At 40.0% G+C, this 24,560-nt stretch overlaps 3 protein-coding genes across 9 annotated transcripts; 1 reads left to right on the forward strand and 2 right to left on the reverse strand.

Annotated features, from left to right (window-relative positions):
• The first annotated feature begins 3,034 nt into the window (after window positions 1-3,034).
• Window positions 3,035-7,249, forward strand: LOC115754936 (acyl-protein thioesterase 2). 5 transcript variants are annotated; one of them, XM_030694130.2, is made up of 10 exons: window positions 3,035-3,172; window positions 4,001-4,128; window positions 4,267-4,381; window positions 4,680-4,716; window positions 4,819-4,888; window positions 5,181-5,285; window positions 5,528-5,678; window positions 5,761-5,843; window positions 6,657-6,750; window positions 6,846-7,249. In XM_030694130.2, exons 2-10 carry the CDS (start codon window positions 4,062-4,064, stop codon window positions 6,928-6,930), a joined length of 807 nt encoding a protein of 268 aa, XP_030549990.1. In that variant the 5' UTR covers window positions 3,035-3,172; window positions 4,001-4,061; the 3' UTR covers window positions 6,931-7,249. The 5 variants fall into 5 exon arrangements, with proteins under 5 accessions (XP_030549990.1, XP_030549992.1, XP_048133885.1 ...); XM_030694132.2 differs by having other exon boundaries at window positions 3,037-3,172; window positions 4,001-4,092; XM_048277928.1 differs by lacking the exon at window positions 3,035-3,172 and adding an exon at window positions 3,323-3,342 and having other exon boundaries at window positions 4,001-4,092.
• A 1,159-nt stretch (window positions 7,250-8,408) lies between these two features.
• On the reverse strand, window positions 8,409-11,142 carry LOC115754956 (deSI-like protein At4g17486). The gene is made up of 4 exons (XM_030694157.2): window positions 10,605-11,142; window positions 9,499-9,786; window positions 8,865-8,945; window positions 8,409-8,758 (listed from the first exon to the last, which is right to left on the reverse strand). Exons 1-4 carry the CDS (start codon window positions 10,735-10,737, stop codon window positions 8,619-8,621), a joined length of 642 nt encoding a protein of 213 aa, XP_030550017.1. The 5' UTR covers window positions 10,738-11,142; the 3' UTR covers window positions 8,409-8,618.
• A 3,739-nt stretch (window positions 11,143-14,881) lies between these two features.
• Window positions 14,882-21,297, reverse strand: LOC115754935. Of its 3 annotated transcripts, XM_030694129.2 has the most exons (9): window positions 19,707-21,296; window positions 18,991-19,631; window positions 18,781-18,879; window positions 18,553-18,705; window positions 16,969-17,132; window positions 16,232-16,379; window positions 15,965-16,087; window positions 15,771-15,858; window positions 14,882-15,382 (listed from the first exon to the last, which is right to left on the reverse strand). In XM_030694129.2, the coding sequence occupies exons 1-9, from the start codon at window positions 21,244-21,246 to the stop codon at window positions 15,216-15,218; spliced, it is 3,123 nt and encodes a 1,040-aa protein (XP_030549989.2). In that variant the 5' UTR covers window positions 21,247-21,296; the 3' UTR covers window positions 14,882-15,215. The 3 variants fall into 3 exon arrangements, with proteins under 3 accessions (XP_030549989.2, XP_030549988.2, XP_048133837.1); XM_030694128.2 differs by having other exon boundaries at window positions 18,991-21,295; XM_048277880.1 differs by lacking the exons at window positions 14,882-15,382; window positions 15,771-15,858; window positions 15,965-16,087; window positions 16,232-16,379 and adding an exon at window positions 16,396-16,743 and having other exon boundaries at window positions 18,991-21,297.
• Window positions 21,298-24,560: the final 3,263 nt, after the last annotated feature.

Below are 24,560 nucleotides of genomic sequence, written 5' to 3' on the forward strand. Positions count from 1 at the left end.
GGATCGAGAGGCCGGTCTTGACGATAATGGACCGAGTGGACCGGACTGGCCAATTTGGTCCCATTCCGAAAGGCTCCGATCTGGTTTCGGTTCTCGAAAGTGAAACCGGTGTTCGGGTGGTCCGGTTTCTGGTTACGGGTTCTTGTAACGGAGAGAAGGTGGCTTCCGCGAGCACAGAGAATTAAGAAATGAGGAGTTGACTATTGGGTTCGATTGAAAGACTGAATTCCTTCATCTGGGATCATTTTGTTATTGATTTTAAACTTTCGTTTATATCTCAACTGGTGCTGATGGGTGATGGACGATTCAAGAAATGCAGATGGGGAGTGGGGTGGTGGGGTGGTGGTTGGGGGGTGGTGGTGGATTATGTCAGAAATGGCAGTTACAACCCCAAGTTGTTCTATGCACACTTGCCCTGTTAATGTACAAGTTGGGACTATGATTGCCATTTTGCGATCTTTTACAGGTTTTATGGACCACTTGGAAACCATATTGGACCAGTTTCAGGAACCTCCGGTCAGGCCCTGGTGGACCGCCGATCCGATTCTCGATTTTTTAGGGAATCGAACTATGCTCACCCCTAACTAGACTATAGGCTAGTAAAAGAAAGTATTAAAGTCGTGTTTAACACATCAGTTACCCTACGAAGTAAAGCTCTTAAGTGGGCAAAAGGACACTTTTAATGCCAAAGTTGTATATAGAGATCACTTTAATGCCAGAAGTTTTAATTAGATCACTTTAGTGCCAAGTCGGAGACAAAATGATCACTTTAGTGTCTTTGGCGAAAATTTCTCGTAAAAAAAATTCGTGACGTTTTTAATTATTTTTTATTTTTTAAAAAATAATGAAGTCCACGTGGACTTCAAAATTTAGAAAAAAAAATTAAAAATAAAATTAGATTTTTAAAAAATAAAAATTAACAGAAAAATTTTAAAATAAAAACTTTATTTAAAATGATAAGCTAAAAAAATCAACAAAAAAAAACTAACAAAAAAAAAAAAAAGCAAATTAGGCGCCAAGGGTTGATGTTACCCTCGCCGCCGCCAGCAATGGCTAGCGATGGTGGAGCATGGCTAGCGGGGGTCGCCGAGCCTTGGCTAGGGACCGGTGACCCTCACCGGCCGCAAGCAAGGATCGGTGGTAGTGGGGCGGTGGCGGTGAGGCTACAACTCTCATCGCTTGGTCAGACATTCCCTTCTTTTTTATGCTTTTTTTTTTCAGCTTTTTTTCAAATTATCTTAAATAAAAAATTTAAATTTAAAAAGAAAATGCTACGGTGGACCTCCGATGAGCCACATCGGCGACATATATTAATAAAAAAAGTGTCACGTCGGATTTCCAGCGAAGAATATGGGAGTTGGCACTTAAGTGATCTTTTTCAAAAAACTTGGCACTAAAGTGATCCTATTGAAACTTTTAGCACCAAAGTGATCTCCGTATATAACTTTTGACACTAAAAGTATCCTTTTTACCCTTTTAAGTTAGAGGTGAGCGGTTCCGGGTTCCTTACGGGTTCCACCTGGAACTTGAAACCTACCATTCGGAACAGGTTCCTCATTTTTTAGAACCCGGAACCTACCCGTCATATCTTAGAATCTAGAACCTACCATGTCACGGGTTCTAGGATCGGTTCCAAGGTACCCGAGAACCTATCAATTTCTTTTATTTTATTTTTTCATTTTTTGTTAAGCAAAATAAGAGTGAACGCTACAACATCTAAGAGAAAATAGAGATGAATGGTTTTAAGCTCCGTATATATTACATTTAGAACCCGAACCAATACATTGAAACATGTTTATCATTTTTTGGAACCCGAAACCTAAAAATTTGTTTGGCTCTAGATTATACACTTATCATTGGACGTCATAGAACATTGTAAGATCGTGCAAAAACATATACCAATAAAAATATAAAAATTTATTTCAAGATCTAGGGTTCGGGTTCCAGGTAGTGGAACCTGGAACCTACCGGTTGGAACATGTTCCTCAATTTTGAAACTTGGAACCTACCTTATATATCTTGGAACCCGAAACCGGACCGGATCCAACGGGTTTAGGTTCCGGGTTCTCGGTTCTACCTTGGAACCATGCTCACCCATATCTTAAGTGATTAATCCATTAACATATTACAAATAGAGTTGATACCATGAAAGTCCCAAATTGATATACATGTGACAAATTTACTCGGAACTAATTTTTTATCATAAAAATCACAATCTCGTACACCTATAACAAATATATCCCAAACTCATTTTTTGGTCACCAAAAATTTCAAATTGATACATGCATGACACATTTACCCTCCCTTCCTCCCTCCCTCCATTAGCTTTAATCAATTTTACATTGCAATTGTTGAGCTGCATGACATGTGGAAATAAGTGAGTTGACCTAATAAGTCCACGTGAAAATCCATGACATGGACAAATAGATTTCCGGGCATATATGAGAAGAACTTCTACTGGTGGTGGAGTTTAGTTCATAGAGCATAATGATCGGAGGACTATTACCCTACCTTCGTCAATAACACAAGTGAAAAACACATAGATATACTGTTCCACTTGCCATTTTTTTTTGTTTTTTGATCGAGCACTTGCCAAGTTAGCTGAGTTATTATCATGCATCATTTAGCTCAACAATTTCACTATAAAAGTTGACCGAAGCTAACGGAAGACGAATGCCTCACGCGTGTATCGGTTTGGATTGGTAACCCAAAAATTAATTCAGAGTAAGTTTATCATGAGTGTATCAGTTTGTGATTTTTTGTGATATTAACACTTACAATGACTCTGAAAATTTCACCGTAAAAATCTCACGCTCGATCTAAACACTCGATTTAAGCTGTAACTATTGCCCGGACTATCTCAACCCTAGTAATTTAGGAACGATATCACATATTGAATTTAAAGTTCGGGGAACATATTGAATAAATTAAAAGTTCGGGGGCACATTTTAATTGAGTTAAAATTCAAAATACATTTGTGTAATTTTCGACATCCGAGTGCAAATTAAATTCTTGACCAGATTGACCATCTCCCCCGTGAAAGTTCTGAACGGCAGATGACGACGAAAGACGTAGCTCAGACATAAATTAGGTGAAACAGAGACGCAGAAGAGAGAGAGAGAGGAGAAAGAGAGTGGTGGCTCGCCCTTGCAATCTGCACTGATCGATCGAGGTACGCAGCACTGGTCCTTGACTCTACTTCCCAGCCCTAGAATCTCGCCTGATTCCTCCCCCCTTCCGCGCCTCCTGGTCGTCGTGCTTCTTCGCGACGAGCTCGTTCTTCGTCTCGAGTTTCGCGGCGTCGGGATTGGATCGTTTATGTTCCTTGCGCTCTTGGCTTGGGTCGTTGTTTGCGATAGTTCCGTGCATTGTGTTGTTTTTCATGTGTTGAGGTCACGGAGGATGTTTTATTATTTTTGGTCCTGCGGAATGATATGGGTTAGCCTTTCTGGCTCTTGATTTCGTGTTAATTTTGATTGATTGCGAGTCCCTCTGCCCATTTTAGGAACCCGTAATTGTGAAGTCTTGACTTTTGATGCTCATTTTCGCTCCCTCTTTTTTGGTGGATGTTTTGAGATTACCATGTGTAGATGACGCATTTGGTGTCCCAGTTTCGGTTACTTTCAATGTGTTGTAGATCGTGGAGCGTTGTCTAAGCATCCGTGCTCTCCTTGTCGGAGAACAACTTGTGTGTTTTGTACTAGTAGCGTAGTAGCAGGACCCCAACATTCTCGTATCAATGATGATGTACTGGACTTGCGCCGTGTGTCGATGAAATAGTGTTGACTAGCAATTTAGGATGAACTGCTCGGGATGTCGACAGAAGTTCATACATATTAACTTTGGTGGCTGCTCTGACACCAAGATCTCTCTTTCATGCTGTTGATGCTTTAGCCTTACCTAGAGTGGGAATTAGCCGGTGTAGGATTTGAACCTGGATTATCTGTTGTCGGAGCTGGATTCTGATGAATTATGGAACTTTGGTGTTTGTTTCTGTCAGGGTGTCTGCTCGCACGCACGGCGCAGAAAATCTTGTTTGATTTTATCTCTCGAGGAGCCAAATGAGCTTTACAGGGCCTTCAATGAGTTCTGGTCCGTTTGATCTTCTTTTCCCTTTTTCTCCTTGTTGTAAGTATGTTTTATCGAGCAATTTTCTAGTGCAATTGATGCTGAAATCTATCAAATGGTCCTTTATGATTTGGCTAAATTCTTTGAGTGCTATATGTTGACATCAATATCCTATCTATGGTTGTTGCTTTATTACAGGTGGGTCAGCAGCTAGAAAGGCAGTTAACTTTGGAAGGACATATGTGGTCAGGCCCAAAGGTAAACACCAAGCAACTGTTGTTTGGCTGCATGGCCTTGGGGATAATGGTTCAAGGTAATATCTAACATCAACATTGGCCTACCAAATGTAGCTTTACTTATTAATCTGTTTGGCAGCAAGTTTCTATAATGACGACATTTTCAGTCTAGCAGAGTTTATCTGATATGCAGTTTTCAATCACCATCACAAAAAAATAGTTGTGTTCGTTCTTCATGTCAAGCACCAAGCTCATGTTGTCTATTTCAAGTTCTTATCCGCACATATAACATGTAGCTTATTAGTGGGTTGTCAAATACCTCTTACTAATGGGTTATTGTAGATTTCTTGTTTACACTCTGATATTTTTTGGCAGCTGGTCGCAGCTGTTGGAGACCCTGCCTCTTCCAAATGTAAGAAATAGACTTTATAGTGAAGGCACACTTTATTGCATGTTGTGTGGTTTCTTTCTTCTCCTTATACGATTTCATAACTTTTCACTCTTTACATCTCAGATAAAATGGATATGCCCAACTTCCCCTACACGACCAGTCAGCATTTTTGGGGGCTTCCCTTCTACTGCTTGTACGCCCATTGCCTTGCAAGGAACAGTCATACCATAAGGAAGTAGAATTTTATTATAAATAAAAACAGCTTATCTTTAATATAAACACATATCTTAGAAGGAGACAATAAACACCTTATTGTATGAAAACAATTAAGATATCCTTACTAAGTGTCGTGGAAAAACTATAGTTATTATTCCTGGTTAGGATTTTTATGCTTGTTTCAAAGAAGGTAAATTGAGATATGGCCTTTTGGAGAAGGTAGATCATGTTGACTATCATCGAGTATATACTAATACGATTTAATTCAGGGTTTGACGTTGGAGACTTTTCTGAGAATGCTGCTGATGATTTAGAGGGTTTGGATGCTTCTGCTGCACATGTTGCAAATTTGTTGTCAACGGAACCAGCTGATAGTAAGTTTCGTATTGCTGATGTGATGGCAACACCTTTTCTGATACCAATTTATATTGAAGAAGTCTTGGAAGGGGTGATTCCTTGACAGAAGAAGCTTTCCTTGAAGGATGAAAAAGTTTCCCTATCCCTTCTATTAGTTTTTAGCTCTTGTTTTCTCAGTAGGTTAATTCAATAAGTGGTTTATACATTGTGAAAATGGAAAGACAAATCCAGTAATTGTTACTTTGTTCGCCTTTGGCAGTCAAACTTGGTGTTGGAGGCTTCAGCATGGGAGCAGCAACTGCCCTATACTCTGCATCATGCTGTGCTTTGGGAAAATACGGGAATGGCAGTCCTTACCCAGCCAAAATAAGTACAGTCGTTGGGCTCAGTGGCTGGCTTCCATGTTCAAAGTTTGGCTACTTTCATTATGTTTTGTCTTATCTGAATTGGTGGGGCCTTGGTGCTGAGATAACTAGTTCTTTTCTTCAACAGGACTTTGAAAAGCAAGTTAGAAGTGGAAAATGAAGCTGTGACACGTGCTGCTTCATTGCCCATACTTCTCTGCCATGGCACAAGTATGGAACTACCTTTGCATGAGAATGCACTGTTCAGTGTTTTCTTAGTATATCTCTTCTATGTTCAGCTTTATGACTAATTGATACTAAGCCATGGAAGCTCTTTTGTATGCCTGTTGCGTGGTGCAATGGAGTAGAATGACTTGTATAAACAGTTAGACAGCTTCCTCACTTTGATGAGTTCTCCGTATGTGGAGCAATGAACAAGAGAAATGTAGGTTTACTTTTTTCACATCTTGTTTGCACACTGCTAATTTTCCTTTCTACATGTAAATAGAAGGTTAATCCCTTCTGACCTGATGAGACGCTGAAGCTTAGCTGTAAACTATCTAGTTAATTGGTAACTCACATCTTTTTTACTCACCATGGCCACCTCATTCGATGAAAGCTTGCCAACCTTTCTTGTCATCTCAACCAATTTTCAAGTGATGGTTGCAGAAAAGCGGAGTTTAGTTTCCCAGGGTCTTAGTTTAGCTGCATGCATGATTTACAAAGTTTACCATAACTTGTAAAACTCAATTCTTTCTTTGACCATCTTTATCGTTCACTTTTTCACCGTGAGACATCTGATCTGAGTAGTCATTCTATGGCTTTCGTTTCCTGTTTTTGCTATTCTTATTGTTACAAGGCTGACAATGCTGGTCATATTTGCGAGTTTGCTGCTGGTCAAGATGAATTTTGTCATCTATCAGAGAAAAAAAAAATGATAAAACAACCATTTTTCTGAAACATGTCTCACTTGACAAATCAGCGCTAATCACTATCTGACCTGCAGAAGTAACTTATCAAATAATTGTTGATATGCTGTGATAGGTGATGATGTGGTGCCTTACAAATTTGGTGAGAAATCCTCAGTGACCTTGAAATCTGCTGGGTTCCAAAATGTGACATTCAAATCCTACAGTGGGTATGTTGCAGCAACCCTTAATAGCGCTACTTAGGAGGAACTGATTCTGAGATTGAATGTGTGACTGTCTTATTATAATTTCCTCGTCTGTGCAGGCTTGGGCACTTCACAATTCCTGAAGAGATGGATCAGGTGTGCTCATGGCTATCTTCAAATTTGGGGCTCGATGGCTCATCATAATGTGACAAGACAAGTTTCGAGAACGACAGCCAAGGAAGAGCCAGTGTTGAAGGAGATTTATTAATGATTGGGACAATTTAATTGGGCAACCCATAGTTTGTGCTGGTGGTTTCAATGGTATACGTACACGTTGGCTATGAGTTTGGTTCTCCTGCTGTCTTTTTCGTATTATTTGGCGCATATGGAATTGGAACATCATGGATTTACGATGCTGATTCATGGGGTCTCATGTAGACATACGGTTTGGGGTGGCAATACCAGGATTCTGGAAATATTATTTTCATGTTTGCTTAAGTGCACATTTGACTCGGTCTTTTAAGCGGATTGGTTCCAAGTTGTCATTTTGCTAGGGCAATCCTAGATTAAACTTTTCCGAGTAGATAGTTGAACTTGCAAGTATGAAAGCCAGGACAACTAGGATAAAGACGGGACACAGAAGGTAAGAGCGAGATTTAACAATGAAGTGCCGTTGATCCGATCCGATCTCAGAGTCCAAGTACACACTTGGAAGGGATTGTCTGCTAGGTTGGGGCCTTTGATTTCCCCCCGCGAACCAGCGCGTATATGGCCGTCTGGCCCCGAATCCAGATTTCGCATACCAACTGAGTAGGGTGGTAAACCAAGTCTCATTATTGCTTATTTGCTCTCCCTGCTAATGCCAAGGGTGATCATGATTGATTCAAGTTGCTGCACGCAGATACAAGCTTACATAGACTTAGGAATGGGAAAGCTCATAAAAACCATACCTAGAAGGAAGATGGAAAAGGAAAAACCTCTATTGGTAAAATCTCTAGAAGACCCAAAGTCACACGATATATGAAGGCTGCTAGCCTTTTACAAAGTTTTTAGCCTTAACAGTTCAGCACATAGCTCACTTGACTTAAAACTTGCGATGGACTAAAATTTCTTAACCATAACATAAGCGGGTGCATTTATTTCGTTAAAAACTTGATGAAATTTTTTTTGACAAATATTTTCAAAAAAAAAATAGTTAGCCTTTATTTGTTTGGTGATTTATGAAAAATGATTTCCTTCTTGTTCTAAACTTGTTTTCAGTACGTGGAAAATGAATCTATAAATCTCGATTGGTTTTACGCTGTCCAAACACGAAAAAAACCAAAAAATAATTCTTCGAAAACAGTATTTCTACGGACAAATGATTCTTAAATTATCGAATCAAAGACCTGCCATCTTTGAAGTGGCTCAGAGCATAGTCAAGTTCAATCTGCGCCGTCCACTGTGTCCGTTCCATTGTTTCTTGCGATTTTTGACCCTAGTGTTCTCAGTGTTTCATGTGTGCTTGGTCACTGTCGACTTTACAATCCAGACTCCAGAGAGAGAGAGAGAGAGAGACTGCAGCAAATGCTTGTCTGGGAGCATGTACATCAACAGCCCCCTGCCTCCAATCAAGCAATCATTAATCACACAATTTCTGGCAAGATGGACCAAAAAACAGAAAAAAAAAATCAGAAAATTTTAAGTCAATCATACACGTTGGAAGGTGAACAAATTAAGGACAATTCCAATTGCAAGTAAAAAACAAGAGTTGTGAGCTCCAAACCAATGGAAAATAGCAAATGATGAATTGGCCATATCATTTTCTCTTTGATTAAGCAAATTTAACAATGTTACAACCCCAGTTGCAGGGACGCATCTTGTCCTCCCTTCATTGAGAAGGCACTCGCGTATCACTTCTGAATCTCTTTAACAAATACTACTTCTCCGCTTCCCATCGCAGGTGACAACAAGTGCTTTTCTTGTTCACTTTCGTCTATCTCAGTCGACTCGCAAGGCGTGGCGTTTGAAAAAGATTCCGTCACTTCATCCTCTGGAGATTAAAAAGCATGAACAGCAATCACATCCAGGTCTTAATGGCCAGTGTGCAAAATGATATTCATTAACGAGAGTGAGTGAAAAATGCAGAGAATCATTACCGGAACATTCATGGTACTCTGGCATCTGTTTAACTGTAGTTACTTGTAAGCTTTCTGGAAGCAGACAACTGCAGAGAGCGCCTACAGATATAATGCAAGGTGGTGATCATCAACACTTTTCAGTGGTTCCGTTTAGGAATTACGACAGTTTCTAGAGTGGTCCATATATAAATAATGGTAGCAAAAGAAAACTTTAAGGCTATACCCATCAATACATCTAAGTTTTTCCATACATGTCATTTCATAGATTGGATATGCCACCAAAATACACGGTAAGATGCACAAAATGCCAACAACTATAAATCACGTCAGTTCTTTGTCCTGAATAGTCACAGAGAAAGCTAGAAGAATTAGCATGTAAAGTATATGTCTACCCCTGTGCGATGGATATAGCTAGTTCATTTACACTGACATCAAGATAACCATATATTTGTAAATTTCAATTCACTTAACAAGGAGAGGAAATGGACTTAAGCAATCAAGCTTCACTTCATTTTTCTAACTTGCCCATCTTATAAAAGGTCAAGTCAACTTATTTTTCAATCTTGCATGAGGGTGATTACAACAGGGAAACAAAAACAAACAAGCTGAAAAGATCGAGAAGACATATACAAAAGAAATTTCATGAACTTACCTAACCGAGCAAGCCTATTTACCCACCCAGGGATCCGTCTGCCCGTCAATCTCAATGAGACATCATCTGTGAAATGATTACAGTTCTTGGAGATGAGGTGATATGTATCTCCGTGGTATTCGGATGCCATATTCTCAATTAATGTGCGAAATTCTGAGGGAGACATGTTAATGCGTCCCAACGATATGGAAGACCTATATAAGAATCCCGGGCAGCTCCTTGGTTCCACTTCAAAAACCCCACTAACTGGGAAGTCGTGGGCACCAAACCCATACTCTTTGCCATGAACTGTTCACACATAATCAGTCGGGTGTTTCAGGTTATCACGACAAATGAAGACATAAGAATTTAGGAAGAGAAAAGGGAAAGAGAAGAGAACTTCTATAAGTGACTTCTTGAATCGGCCTAACGGTTAATAAGTACATCAGCAGTGATTTCAGAATTCAATTAATACGAACAATGTGGCCCATTAAGCAATGCAAGTTGCATAGTAACACCCGATGACCTACTATTGGCTATTTGATTATGTCTCCTTAACAGAGAGTAAAGTCCTCTAGGATCATCTCCAAGAAATTGCAAAAGAAGCCGAACCACTCAATGACATACAGGCTAACCAGAGCCAATAAGGTCATAACTTTCGACAGTGTCTTCTCCATCTCACCATGCCTTGACCCTTTGGCCTTGAGGTTAATTTATCTGAGGTCCAGCCACAAGGTCACAAGGAACGAACTCTGAGTAAACAGTCAACAAGCATTCCTCAAGTAACAAAATTCAGTTGCATTCAGTAGTTCACGATGTACACAAGTCTAGGAATTAAGGAGCGTCCAACTTCATAATGAGTATTCTACACACTGCATTTTCAGTCAGCATCAGATCATATCAGCGAACATCGCACCAAATGTCTCTCCCAAATTTGGAACTCATATCAATAGAGAGCACAAATGCAACCTCCGTGGCACTTTCATCAACAACAAAACCCGAGCTTTCAACTCCACAGAGCTAATGCCCGCAAAATCACAAACACCCAGATCACAAAAACACCCCCAACAAAGCCAAGACAACTCGAACTTACAAAGCAAGAAAGTCATCAGCTCAGGCAAACTCACCTTCAATGCCCGAATGGAAGATGCCGAAGCCGAACCAGCAGGTGTAATTGTTAATGGGCGTGAGATCGTAGACATTCAACACCACCTGTGTCTCGCATTCCGAGCCCGATCCGGAGGTGGTCTCCGCTCCCATTTTTTTTTTTCTTTTTCCCCCTTGTTCTTTTGGTTTTCCTCTTTCAAATTCGAAAGACACCCACGAAAACCAAGAACCCTAGATCGGTGTCACTCGATCCGTTAACCAAAAAGGAAGGAAAGAAACAAAGATTCACAGCCTCCAAGATCTCTCTTCCGGCCGCCGAGAGCGGGAGAGAGGTTTTGGATTCTCGAAGGAACAGAAGAGAAGAAGAGTCTCGAGCGGAAAAGGAATAAAACCGAATATGACGAGAGAGGAGTCGCCTACGGAACACGGGTGGCTCTCTCTGTCTCCCTCCGACAGTTTTGACCTTCCGGTTGAGAGGGAATGGAACATAGAAAGGGTAATACGCAGTAGCAATAATCTGGGGCAGCGTAGGAGGATTAACTCTAATCAAGACATGATTAGTCACTATACATCTTGTCTGTAATGAAGAGATTGCTTTCAGCTCCCTTTTTTTTTTTTAGTCCTCTAACTTTTTGCACTAACTCAATTTCGGACATCAGGCCTTCACATTTTCGTTCATTTCCATTGAGGGCATTTGTTCTTTCGGCACAAGAAAGAAATCCTAACTCCACTTCAACTGCCATGAGAGAACTAATCCGATTTATAGAGCAAAACTATCTCAACCATATCAAGTTAAACCCCCAATCAACCTATGTACCATATCTGTTACTAGACTTTAAAATTGTCCTACCAAATTTGCTCTTGATAAGAACAATTCAATTTTCTACATAGAATTAACCTGGTCCGGAAGGTGTGGAAGGTTCATGATAGACGGGCAAAGTCTAAGAAATAAGTCATTTTGCCCTTTTCGCGAATTAGTATGGGGGGCCAGCCTATCGATGAGGTCTAAATAGAAGTATGTTTGTCAAAGACAAGGATAAAAGTTAGCACAAGTAGACACCCCAACAAATAAACCAATGAGCTAAACGCAACTTTTGTCGTCATGGCAAATTCATTTCTTCGTTTCTATTTTTATTTTTCTGTCCAGTCAAAACTGGAAGTACCATCCAAGCATCGTGGAATCCACCTGTCCATATTTGTACATTACGAAAGTGAATTTGGCACGAGGACAATCGCGGTGTGGTAACAAATGTAATGGGTCAATGTTGACAAAAATCCGTTGGATTAGAGAGAAACGTGATACTTATAAAGTTGCATTTTTGAATGTCCACAAATTCTATTTGGACTGAATTGGCACAAGGACAATCGCGGTGATTGTACTTGTGACAATTTAGTTATAAATCTTTTGATGATTCGAAAATTTACTCATAAAATTCTAACGTGACGGTTTAGTCAACGCCAACCGTCCAACGTGGCACAGCCAGCGTGATGGCAATAATTTTTTAAATTCCTTTTTCCTTTTAATTTATTATTAATTTATTATTATTTTTCTTTTTTCCCCAAATCCTAGGCCGGCGAGGTTGGACAACCCTTGCTTAGATCCGGACAAGGGCCCAACACCCTTGCTTATGGCCAAGGAGAGCACGGAGGCCCTCGCCCAAACCAAGCCAGAGTGGTCGGCCTATAGTTAAAAAGAAAGGAGAAGAAAAAATAACAAATAATAAATTTAAAAAGTTATCCACGTTAGTAGCGGCAATGCCACATAGATAGTCGGTGTTGACTAGACCGCCACATAAGTCATTTTTAGCCATAATTGGTTGAAATAACTAAATTAATAAATCGTTAAAATGTTTAGTACTAAATTGGCGCAATTGAAATGTTTAGTGAATTGACGAATTGTGAAAAGGTATAGAACTAAATTAACCAATTTGAAAGGTTTATGATTTAATTGGCACTAATATAATAGGTTTAAGATTTTTTTGATAATTTATTCGATTTATAACAGTCATTGATCGACATATAATTTATTCTTTTTTATCATAAAAAATCTTAAATATCTAAATTCCATGTTCTCGGATCTTGTTTTATTATTAATGAAAAATTATCAAAAAAGTCATAAATCTATTGCAATTGTACCCAATTCAATCCTAAACGTTTTTTTTTTTGCCAATTGAGTTCTAAATTTTTTATAATTATGCCAATTCAGTTCATTTGGCTAGTCGATCTTGACGTAGGTAATTTTTAATAATATCTTAAATATTTTAAAAAATTAACTATTTGTAATTATTTTTTCAATAATTTTTTTCTTTCGTTTTTCTTTTATGTTTTTGGGTTAGGGCGGGAAGGAGGCCGTCGGCCACCGGCCACTAGGTGAGCAACTACGAGCCCTCACTAGTTGCGGGCGACAACTCGCAATCCCCACCGAGTGGCCGTTGGTGGCTATGAGTCCTTGCTAACCGTGGGGAAGGTCGCAGTTCTCACCTCGTGGCCTCCCGCAAGCCCTAACAGAAAAAAGGACCAAAAAAAAAAAAAATTTGTCAACTTTACCAAATTTCATTTGTTAGTATGCATACCCACATTTTTTGAGCAAGAACTGATCTTTGAAATAGGCATACTTCTACTTATATGGGTCCAAAAAGTACAGATATATACTTCACACTAGGCTACGTTTGATTGTCATGATAAAAATCAGAATATGGTATATTTTATTTCATCCTATGTTTGGTAGATGTCTAGAATAAAAGAAACGGGGACACGGGGAGATATAGCCCTAATAAAAATATTATAGGGGAGAGGGTGGAATAGACTTAGATAGGATTTCTCAAAAAAACAGACAGAAGGAGAACTAGATTTTTTTCATTGCTACAGCCTCTCCTCTACGTTGGGTTGCCTCTCCGGCGGTGGAGACTATCATGTGTGGCCGCATGTCCGGTAGTCAATAAAGTTGAGTATATCTACGACTTCGTTCTTTAATCGATAGTTTGACATGATATGAGATCATATCCCTAGTTATTTAATTGCTTGAATCTTTTCAACATTCAAGAGGGGTCTCCACATGTAATGAAGAACTTGAGGTTGATCATTGACTTTCAGGATATCTCTCTTGGACAACCTACATGGGTGCATTTTCGATTTGTGAAAAGAAGCTGAATAATTCTATTGTTCAGCACTTGTTTACCCACTCTACAATACAAAGAGCAAAATCAGCGAATATTCTCAAAGGATTCGACTCCAAATCAAGATCTCTAGTTCTAATGGGTCTGCGTGCCCGAATTTAGATGACACAAACCTTTGCTCAATAATAACTCACCCAAAAGAACTTATCACTGCCTACTTTCTAAAGCATTATGATGTTTCGGTAAAACAAAGTCGATCTCAACTGCGTCTTGCCTCTACTTATCCGACTTTATATCCGCACTTCACCAAACAACATATATGATATAACATAATCCTTGAATTTCTTATCTCTTGTCCGATCAAGTCTTATCTTGACTAGAAATTCGGATAACCAAATACAACATTTAGGATTTTTACTCTCCATTTGTCATAAATGTACGGCTTTTCATGGTGTTAACTCAAATTTACAGAAACTAATGAAGGCTAAATTTGTCGCGTGCATACAAAATTTATTTGGTGGTCCAGATATAAGTTTGGGATAAATTTATTACAGATGTACTAATTTGGGATTTTTCGTATTATTAGCCCTAAAAGGAATGACTCAAGATTTTTTTTTTCTAGGAAAATTGTCGTTGACATACTAACAGTATTATGAACTACTCATTTCTTATAACTTATAGACTAGAAATTTTCATGTGACTACTTACCAACTTTTATTTTGCAAGACTTATTGAACACTTCAAATTTATTAACTTAGCAACCTTTTTTAAATTTAAGACAGTCACACTCGTAACGAAGCCAAACTGTTGGGATCTTCAACTTTGTTTTAGTTTGACAAAAGCTTTGCTTTAGTTTATCTCAATAAAGGAATTTTTCGACCAAAAAAAAAAAAAAATTCAGATAGTGTTGAGGAAGACAAAAAAAGTGGTAATTTGTAAACTTGCGACGAGAGTTGGTAATTTGGTAAACAACATCAACAAGTTATCGAAAAAATTTTGCGAACAATTTTTTAGACTTGCAACTCTTTCTGAAATCGACTGGCACAAACAAACAATCCATTGTTTTGGATCCACAGCAGTAGAATCAAGACCTACAGTTTTCTTTCAATTGCTCCATCGATCCATAACATTCAATCACATATCTTTATCAAAATGTCCTCGAAGTTCAACGTCAAAAGTCAACAAATTTTAAATCAGGTGAATAAAGATGATAAACATGATTTGAGTCAATACTCGTCAATTGCAATCCCAGCAAGAAAAATAACAGTTCGACTCAAAGTCCTGCACACGTTCATCTCACAACATATGGCTCCCGAAGCATGGATCATCGCATCACAGCAGTGACTGCAAAAATTAATTCACCGTTGTCGACGGATCCTTACAAGGGTCTCTATTTTCACAACAGTCCTCTTAAGACAGTGGACGGCAAAAACTACTCAACGTCCCAACATGCCCTGTTCTTGGTGTTCCTAAAGTTACTTAGTTACAACAGAACTGGAAGACCTACATATATCATCATTTTATGTTCATTGCAGCTGACATGGCTCGTAGCTCCTTAGCAATGTCTGAGAAGGTTGGCCTTGAGTTCACATCAGTGGACCAACATCTCTCCATTAGCGATCTCCATGCCGGGTCACACCAACTTGGGATTTTAGGTCGCAGAGTTCCTTTGATAATACTGGCTGAATCATCATTAGGAGAGAAACAAAGTCAGAAAAGGCTTTCCTTTGACAATGCTTACTCTGATTCAATTCCCTCAAGAAATATACAAGAAGGAAAGTTAGAAAAACCAAGTTAGGGAAAATAAAGCGAAATTCACAGAGCATTCAGTCTCCAATTCTGCAACACAAGCTTTAGCATGACATCGATTCAACATGAAGGAGTGCAAAGAATAGAAAGTGCCAACAAGAAAAAGTTGCCGTCTCGGTTTTGCTCTAAAATAATGAAAAAGCCTAGAAGACCAAACAAAACAAGTGGCATTCTGGAACTAATGTTTACGTGCTCTTTTGAAGATGTAAGAGTACAATAGATGATTTATAACAGATCAGAATTCCTAGTCTGGGATCATACCTATTATATCCTCTGAACGCAAGTTTGCATAGGGTTCTTCCCCAGTCAAAAGTTCCCACATGACTATTCCGAATGAGTAGACATCAACCTACATTGTCAGTACAATTTAAAAAAATTACAATGTTATGAATGGGGCAAGGAAAATGTTGGCGTTGGAGTTGTAAATTGTAATATTGTCCAATTAGTAAAGATACCTTCTCCGTCACCATGTTATTCTTATTGATGAAAAGTTCAGGGGCCATCCATGGTATCGTCCCTCGTACTCCACCAGAGACAAGCGTTTTCTGCTTGATTTTTGATAAGCCAAGATCACCAATCTGAGGAAAGTTCAAACTCACAGTTACACCTTACTCAAGTACAATGGAGGATTTGCAAATAAAGGCTCACGCACTTAAAAACAGGGAATCTACAATTCGATTGCATTAACAAAGGCGGGACATCTAAGGTAATTGATTAATCACCTTACAAACTGGTCTCTGTGGGTCCCTCATGTTCACGAGGAGATTATGAGATTTTAAATCGAAGTGAACAATGTTCTTCTCGTGTAAGTATTCCATCCCAAAGGCTGCATCCATTGCTATAATCAGCCTCTTCCGGCGATCAATTGTCCTGTCATCCAGTAGAAATATAACCAAGCATAAATTTTGGCCTTAAGTATTAAATTCCATAACTGGCTAAATAGGACTTTGTCCACACAACAAAGATGAAACGGTCATGTGAACTCTGATATTTCACAATTGGTTTTAGGTTGAGGAAATTTCTGAGGTACAACTAGCCACAGCTCATATCGCTTTACAGAATATCTCTACTACTTCAGTTTCTGAATTTCAGACTGAAGACCCTGCAGGGGGGAGAGTTGCTTTTTCCTTTCCTGCCGACGTTCTTAATCACATATTTTGTTTCATCTCTCTTAATGAGCATAGAGTTGGATCGGCTTCTTTATTTTAGTCAGTATTCAGTAGGCATATGCTGCCTGCAACAATACTTAAAACCCTTATGATCTTGGTGATAATTCACAAAGTTCAGAATTCCAGGGTGTCAAGGCAACTAAACCACACCAACTGGTTTTAATACTGATTACATGGGAATCCACAGAAAGCAAAAGGTAGTTTCCAACTTCAAATGATTGACATTAAACTTATTGGTTTATCTGCTTATGATATTAAGTTCCATGTATATAATTCATACAAATTTGTACCTATCTTTCTTTCGCAAGGCTTGTTTGAGGGAGCCATTGACCATATACTCCGTTACAGTTGCCAAACTTGTCACTGGCCCATCTGAAACTGCTCCATAAAACGCCACTATATTTGGATGGTGAAGCTGGCCCAGCAAGTGAGCTTCCTTCCAAAAGTCAGCAACCTGGACAATATTGTAACGACATTGACAAATTAGAGAAGATCTTTTCATCTAATAGCCTTTAGTTTTCCACGTATAAGTTCATTTATCATGTCAGACCATGAAGCTGAATCAGCATGATTATAAAACAATAATAATCGAGTTGACTAATCTGTCTACTAAATAGGTCGCCACAGTGCCGAGGGAAGGAATGGGGTAGGGAAAAAGCTTTCAGACAAGAAGATTGGATCACTGCAACCAGAACAACACCCATACAACATCAATTAACTTTTTGATACAGAGTCTTAAATGTAGATATCCACTGTGAATAATATGCACTCAATGTGAAGGGACGGCTTGTAGTCGGAGGATGAGCATTGGTGCAAGCAGATGCCCAGAATGCAAATGAAAAAAGGCACGAGTGCTTCGCATGAGAAGGGTATCCAACCTTTCTAACGTGTGTTGATTTAGCTAAGAGGCTACGAAACATTGTTCTCTAGTATAGGAAGAGGTTTGAATGCTGCTGCAGATTGGGTGGAAAAGATGATGAATAATAAATAAAATGTTTCTTATCGACAGCAAAAGAATGGAGGATATATAGAGCATCCTGAACCATTTATAAATGAAATCAACAGATTACAGGTTCTACATCACATTTTGACAACTTGCAGGAATTGCGAGGTACCTAGATAGAAATTTAAAATTACAACCGAAAGTTAAAGCACAATTATGGATGCCCTATAACTCATCTATGATCTATTGCCAGTAAAAAGTAAATACCTAAAAAATGGACTCAATTAAATCAAGTTTCAGATCATTGATTAGGATACACTCCACGACTCATAAAAGTCAAACAGGTTACACAGGTCAATCTCGAGTTATGCATGCTGAATCGTATACTATCCTGACATGCAAAAGTGATTCGTATAACCTATACTATCTTTCTGTGTTGCTTTATAAACTGATACATTTGATGTGTTTCCATACTTAAGCAAGCGAGGGTGCAATAATGACTGAAGTTGCAAAAGTTATAAATGAGAGACAACAACAGTAAGGGTGGCAGTTCCAGGGAAGAGCCACTTCTGGAGTCCAATGATCATGGAAAAGAATTCAATCAAATTGTTGTCCTACCTCAAATGAGCATTATTTTTTTCAGTAGTACCTCAAATAAGCATTTAGTTAATCATTAGGGAACAAGAGTACATTCTGTAGGGCTTTGGCCTCATTTTAAACGAAAAGGAGATATTTTCACAAGACATCAGTTAGGAGATCTCATTATGACAGAGCAGGCAGTTGAAATCAAAACGAAACCATACATGGAATTCTCCAACAGTTAGGTTAGGTGGACGATAAAAAGTTTGGTAACCACACTGAATCTGCAATTCTACTGAGTAACCAAACATTCAGGGTGCGACATTTAAATGTTGCAACTGGGAGAAATTACCAGACGATCTTCCCGAGCAGCACCGTCTGTGAAGCAACAAGATTTTAGCCTCTTAATCGCAACATCAGATCCCTTCCACTTCCCATAGTATACAGTTCCATATGTACCTGATCCCAGTTCTTTTATACATTCTATATCTGTTGTTTTAATAGTCTGCAGAGAAAATGGAAACCTTTAATCCTTCTGACATTGGAAGGGAAGGCACCAAAGCAACATTGAAGATTTAACCTGCAGCCCTTGAGAAGCAAGGTGTGCATAAAATGCAGCCATGTCCGTTGAGATCGCACCGATTACCTTAGAGCACTTGGGACTACCTTTAAACTCGTCCTGTCAAAGGAAAGGCTCATTGTGAGTGAAGTCAACGGAAAATATCATATGCTAAAGAAACTCTCACTTGCTAATTCCTTGGGCAAATGGGAAAGTATCATCGAGTATTACCTTGCCATCAATGCTTAAGCCTGATGAAAGTTCCTCCAGATTATCTTCACACACATGATTTTTTTCCACCTTAAGGTCAGCCTCTGAAGACGAATCAGATTGAACTCCATTTGATTCATCAAGTTGTGGACCCATGCTAAACTCCATCAGATCTATAGACTTGGTTTGTGGCTTGGTCAAAGCATTAGAAATGTCACTAGTTGCATGAGAAGAATGTGCAGATAGTTCAACTTCTTTGGATGATGACAATGAGAGGTTATGTGGCGACAATGAGAGGTTATGTAACGACAGATCAACTGATGATGAAATGTTATTATTATTATTATAGCTAGACAAGCTAATCCCCATTGATCTACTGGGAAACTTGCCATTGCATCTCATGCCTGTGCTGTCACTACATTTGCTGTCACTTGGCAAGAGACATACGTCGGAATTCTCCAAAAGATCCATAGCAAGTGGTTTCTTGTATATGTTAGAATCACATTTTGACCTATTAAGGATATTTCCAGGGGAGGTTTGATGTATTACAGTGTTCTTATACTCATTTAATGCGGATTTGACATCTTCTTGAGCATTCATCACCTCTAGGCATGTTGATGGACATATGGAATCATTATGCACGGCTGGCTTCCCATCCACACCTGCAGAGATGCCCCGATAAGCTGGATTGCATTCTATAAGCTTTGCGTTAGCACATAGTAAGGTGGGATAATCACCTTGAGCATAAATGCAAGGATTCTCACAATTCGAACAGCAGTTCATCAAACTCACACTTCCATTCGACAAACAGCTATAAAATCCAGTCCATGCCTTGTGCCCTGTCTGATGTGTTCTCGTTAACTGCTCCTGGTTTGACATATTAGGAAGAGGCCTGAGACCAGGATAACTTTTTCCAAGTGAGAGCCTCCGTTCAGCTTTAACGGTTAGGTGGTTCTCCATCTCAGCAGGATCATAACGATGATTTCGGAGATGATATGGATGAACCCTCTGATATCTTGCATCAGATGCACCAGATCTGTGGCTGCGATTACTGCTCTGGATCACTCCCGATGCCCTGCTAGCCATAGCTGAAGGCTCTTGAACATTTCTTCTTCCGGTGAGTGGATTGGTGCAAGGTGATGGTACAATGTTTTCCCTGTTCAAATGACTGTGCAACCCTGCCTCGATCCTTCTCAAGTTTTTCGGAGCATCAACACCATCACCCTTCAAAACCACTGTGGGATTGCCCCGTTGCATTGGATCCTGAGGTACTGTAATATAGTGACTCGAGCATCCTTTGCAGATCCCCAACTCGTGACTACATTTCCACAACAAAATCTGTGCAGGTAGATGCGTTTGCACCGGAAGATTCCCGTTTCTTGGAGTTAGAGGGCGTGGGCGTGCTACTCGAAATCGAACAACGTTATAATGACTCTCACTGCCCGGACAATGCGCGCCCACTTTTATATGGTCTAACATGTCCGTTGCAGCTCGGGTTCCAGAAGCCAAATCAACATGTGACTGATGGTACTTTGTGCGCACTTGGCGAGCAGAAAATTCCATCTTTGTATTTGAAACATCTCTAACATTATTGTAAACAGCCAATTGTTTCACAAGAATTGGCTCGTTCCACCCCACATTCCTAACAGGATCATCACGAAATCCCGTCCCGCCAACGCCAGTCACTGAATTCTTAACAACCCCGCAACCAACCCAACTGCCGAGAAATCGGGCCTCCTGATCTTTTTGTACCTCGAATCCACAACCATCGAAACCCTCGAACCCTCTCCCACCGGAAAACTCATTCCCTCCACACACATCCCTGCGCGCATCACGATCCTTCGCGAGCCCACCGTCTTCACGAACTCCACGATCACTACCGTCGCTAAAAACAAAGACCCAGAGCCTCGCGAGCTTACCGCGCGCCTCGAGCTTGTCGTGCGCCTCGATCATGCACCTGACGTCGTCGTCGGAGGCGACCGAGACCAGGGGCGCGTCGCCGCGGGCGTCGGGGAGCTGGTACTTGAGGGAGAAGCCGGAGGGAATGCGGGGGCAAAGATCGGCGATCTTGGACGCGAGCCGGGAGAAGGAGACGTTGCGATCGACGGAGACGATGCGGGTCTCGCCCCCTACGTAGCGGAGGTTGCCGGACGGGGGGCGGGGTTGGAGGGCGCCATTGAAGCTGCAGACGAGCTTGAGCATTCTTGAGGCGGTGGCGGTGGCGACGGCGGCGGGGGGTTTCTTCCGGAGGCGAGAGAGAGACGGAGGCTCTTTCATGGAGAGAGACGGAGAGTGTCTCGGGTGGCGAGAGCGAGAGAGAGAGAGAAGTGAGAGTTTGTAGTTGCGAGAAGAGGGGGATAGTGATGAGATGTTTCAGGGGGTTTATGAGAGGATTTGTCTGAATTGCCCTCGAGAACGATTAGATTTACGAACCAACCTATCTCGACCAGTTGATCTCTTTTTGCTCCGGTGCATGATCACGTCGTCTCCTGCCGCAAAATATATCCCGAATTTGAGCCGCCCAAAAAAAAAAAAAAATCGATGCAAAATAGGAAATTTCCTAATTCGAGCATGTTTCACAAGCAAGTCTTTTTCATAAGAAAATATTTGCAGCAAGTAACTTTTTTTCACGTTGACACCGTTTAAATCTCGAGGTGCGATTGCAAAGTTCGTTGTGAGAATAAGTGGTAATTTCGTGTAAAATTACGGAACCTAGGCCCGCCCGAGGTATTGAATGTAATTAAAGGTTGAAAAATGCTTGGAAGTATTTAAATTATTCGAGTGTGTCGGTAATCGGCTGTTGGTCGCTCCATTCATAGTGAAAATCCCGCGCGGATTTTTGTCCTCTAGCACATTATGTGGGCCCCAAAAAAAAGAAAGAAGGAGACATGCCACCGTCTAAAAATTCGTGCAATATTATAATATATGATGGAGTGGCGTCACTAATCATTAACTAAAAGCACGTGCTGAGAGGGAAAATGGAACTGATTTTATGATATTTTATAAATCGTAAAATAAGAACTTTTTGTGATTTCCGATAGATCTCCTTTGTTGTGTTATATATGTTAGGTATTCGAATTTACGTAGCTTTATCAAATATATGCTTGATAAATATCTCGAAAACATATACATGCTGCTTATTTGGTGGAGTGGTAGAATTATCGATTCAAATTCAAGAAAAATTTTGAATAGTTTTTTTTATGTACTGATAAACCGAGGTTTGACAAAAAAAAAAATCAAGGAAAATGTCCGCATAATTTGTCATATTCTCCTCGGATATCAAATATCTAGCAATGAAAGAGTAATAGGCAATTGATTTCATAAGATTGTAAATGCGAAAAATATTTTGAATTCCAACACAAAAAGTCCATCAGCAGGCCTATGTTCAGAAAGGATTCGAAGCAAATAGGTCTTAAGACTATCAACTGCCTGTATAAGTTAAAGGGTGTGAAGCCATGGATGGAGATTCAATCCGTGAGAGGAGGTTCCGTCATGTCCATTTTCCGCTGTAGATTACCATCTCTCGCGAGCGAAGCTAAGAAAATGCCACGTGTCTCTTTTTTGAACACCTGTATTTGCATGTTAAATTTTCCATGTAAACTCCAATAGACATTATCGGTATCACGTGAATGTGATTATAAAATAAAACCACGACCCGGATGTTTATTTTTATTTTATTTCTTCAAATGAAGGATTTGTGGCGGACATTGTAACCAAACATAGACGCGTATCTATTTGGATCCACTGTCGAAGGGATTCTCCTCCAATTTTTTTAGAAAGGTTGAAAATAATAAGCAAGTATAAATTAAGGTATTTATCAAATAATAACGCGCATCTTACATAGATAATTATTTAATTTGGAATATTTGCTAGCAAGGGATGTATTTAAAAATAAAAATAAAAAATGAACGTGCACTTTAAGGTCGGCATGTTAGGCGCGCGTTCTCATTCGAGTCAAAAAAGAGAATAGCAAGATAACTTCACAATCAAGTTTGTTTTGGTATTCTCGTGCTGACGTGGACCACTAAACTTTTCCACCTGAAGACCGCAGAAGCTGATGCAGGTGAGCCTCTTTGGTTGGGGATTTGTGTCCCGTTAGGGGCCCACGTGATCGGGCCTCACTTATGACCACAAACGACGCGACACGTGTACCCTCCCCATCCCTGAGCCGCCACCACCCCCTCCCCTCCGGGGTCATGCCGTGGGTCCCAGGGTCAGAGTCGGCACGTGGAAGCCAGCCCGGTGGCCCGGTTTCGAGCAGCCACGTGTTGGGAGCTTATGTGGAGCGATGGGATGGTGGTTCGTCCATCAAATTCGGAAGTCACTCAAGCATATTTTGCGTATACGGACAAAAGCTCCACGTTTGATTTGGCTTGTCTACTTTTTTAGGCTGTGAATTGTGATGGAGACATGTCGTTCTTGTCCTGAATAAGAAAAATTAGGATAGTATTGCGGATATTGGATTATGTCAAGGTTAGATAGTAAATCAATTTTTACATATCTCGAGAAGGTTAGGTTCATAATTTCTCTCAAAAGTATCCGATCTTACCTTGATAATTCACATATTGCTAATATATCTCGGATCTCAATTATCGTTTGATCCTAAGGGCATATTCAACAATTAACAAGCATTATAGTCATTTGCCCGAAATGCGGTTGTTAATTACTCGAGCGAGACGAGAAAAGCTCATCTTTCTTCTCGAGTAAAATTTTAGGACTCTGGTCGCCAACTAGGAATTGTGCTGCTTTTGGCTTTTTTGTTTCCTTTTTTTTTTTTAAGGACTGGCTTAGCCGTTAGCAGGCTTGATCGTGCAAAGGTGGCCATTCCCAACTAGTCATTCACTCATTTTTTTTAATGAAAATCATTAGGCAATTATGTCGAAACATTTGTATAACAACATGAACGATAAGACTAGTTGACACTAACACGGTACGCAACATGCGAATTCACATTCCCATACTCGTGGGTTGGGGTGCTCGATGAGCCAAACCCTCATTCGAATGGGCTCTTGAGCATGGGTTAGCTTCAAAGTTAAATAGGTGATTACGTTGGATGGGCTTGGGAAAAAGCTCTGCCTTATGCCCTGACCCAACTTGACTACAAAAGTCATTTACATGGGTGATTTTTACCATCGCTGTTTAAATAGAAGTTACTTGCCAATACATTTTTAGATTATATACCAAACACGATTTACATTTCGAAATACCCGTTTAATTTAGCCTCAATGCGTTGATAAAGCGACAGTCAGATGGACACTTGTCATTTTCATCATCCAGGCTAGCTTGTCTAAATACTTTCCGTGCAATTGGTGGGTCTACTAGCCTACAAGCTGGTCAAATCATTGCCCAGCCCAAACTACCGATGTAACTGGTAAGGGTCAACGGGTTGTAATGTATCCAAAAATACTCGAATCTTACCGAACATGAATAATATGTAAGATTCGCGACCCGAACCGTACAAAAATCCGAGTTCAAATGACAGTTTGTTTCTGGTCATCAAATTCGGAGAAGAGGATCCGTCGCTTTGCTAATTTTCCCACCAAAGCTAGTTGTTCGAGCAAGTACTTGACGGAATCATTCTCGGTAACCAA

The sequence above is a fragment of the Rhodamnia argentea genome, chromosome 4 (genome assembly GCF_020921035.1).
Source record: "Rhodamnia argentea isolate NSW1041297 chromosome 4, ASM2092103v1, whole genome shotgun sequence".
Classification (NCBI taxonomy): Eukaryota; Viridiplantae; Streptophyta; class Magnoliopsida; order Myrtales; family Myrtaceae; genus Rhodamnia; species Rhodamnia argentea.

What these genes read in the sequence shown, in the direction of transcription:
- LOC115754936 (XM_030694130.2), top strand. Translation starts at nt 4,062, where the DNA reads ATGAGCTTTACAGGGCCTTCAATGAGTTCTGGTCCGTTTGATCTTCTT. An exon ending in CTTGGGGATAATGGTTCAAG is followed by an intron (nt 4,382 to 4,679) that starts GTAATATCTAAC and finishes ATTTTTTGGCAG; the next exon opens with CTGGTCGCAGCTGTTGGAGA. An exon ending in ACATTCAAATCCTACAGTGG is followed by an intron (nt 6,751 to 6,845) that starts GTATGTTGCAGC and finishes TCGTCTGTGCAG; the next exon opens with GCTTGGGCACTTCACAATTC.
- LOC115754956 (XM_030694157.2), bottom strand. Translation starts at nt 10,737, where the DNA reads ATGGGAGCGGAGACCACCTCCGGATCGGGCTCGGAATGCGAGACACAG. An exon ending in CTTCCATTCGGGCATTGAAG is followed by an intron (nt 9,787 to 10,604) that starts GTGAGTTTGCCT and finishes ATGTGTGAACAG; the next exon opens with TTCATGGCAAAGAGTATGGG. An exon ending in AAATAGGCTTGCTCGGTTAG is followed by an intron (nt 8,946 to 9,498) that starts GTAAGTTCATGA and finishes TTATATCTGTAG; the next exon opens with GCGCTCTCTGCAGTTGTCTG.
- LOC115754935 (XM_030694128.2), bottom strand. Translation starts at nt 21,246, where the DNA reads ATGAAAGAGCCTCCGTCTCTCTCTCGCCTCCGGAAGAAACCCCCCGCC. An exon ending in GCTTAAGCATTGATGGCAAG is followed by an intron (nt 18,880 to 18,990) that starts GTAATACTCGAT and finishes TTCCTTTGACAG; the next exon opens with GACGAGTTTAAAGGTAGTCC. An exon ending in CACAGAGACCAGTTTGTAAG is followed by an intron (nt 16,088 to 16,231) that starts GTGATTAATCAA and finishes AACTTTCCTCAG; the next exon opens with ATTGGTGATCTTGGCTTATC.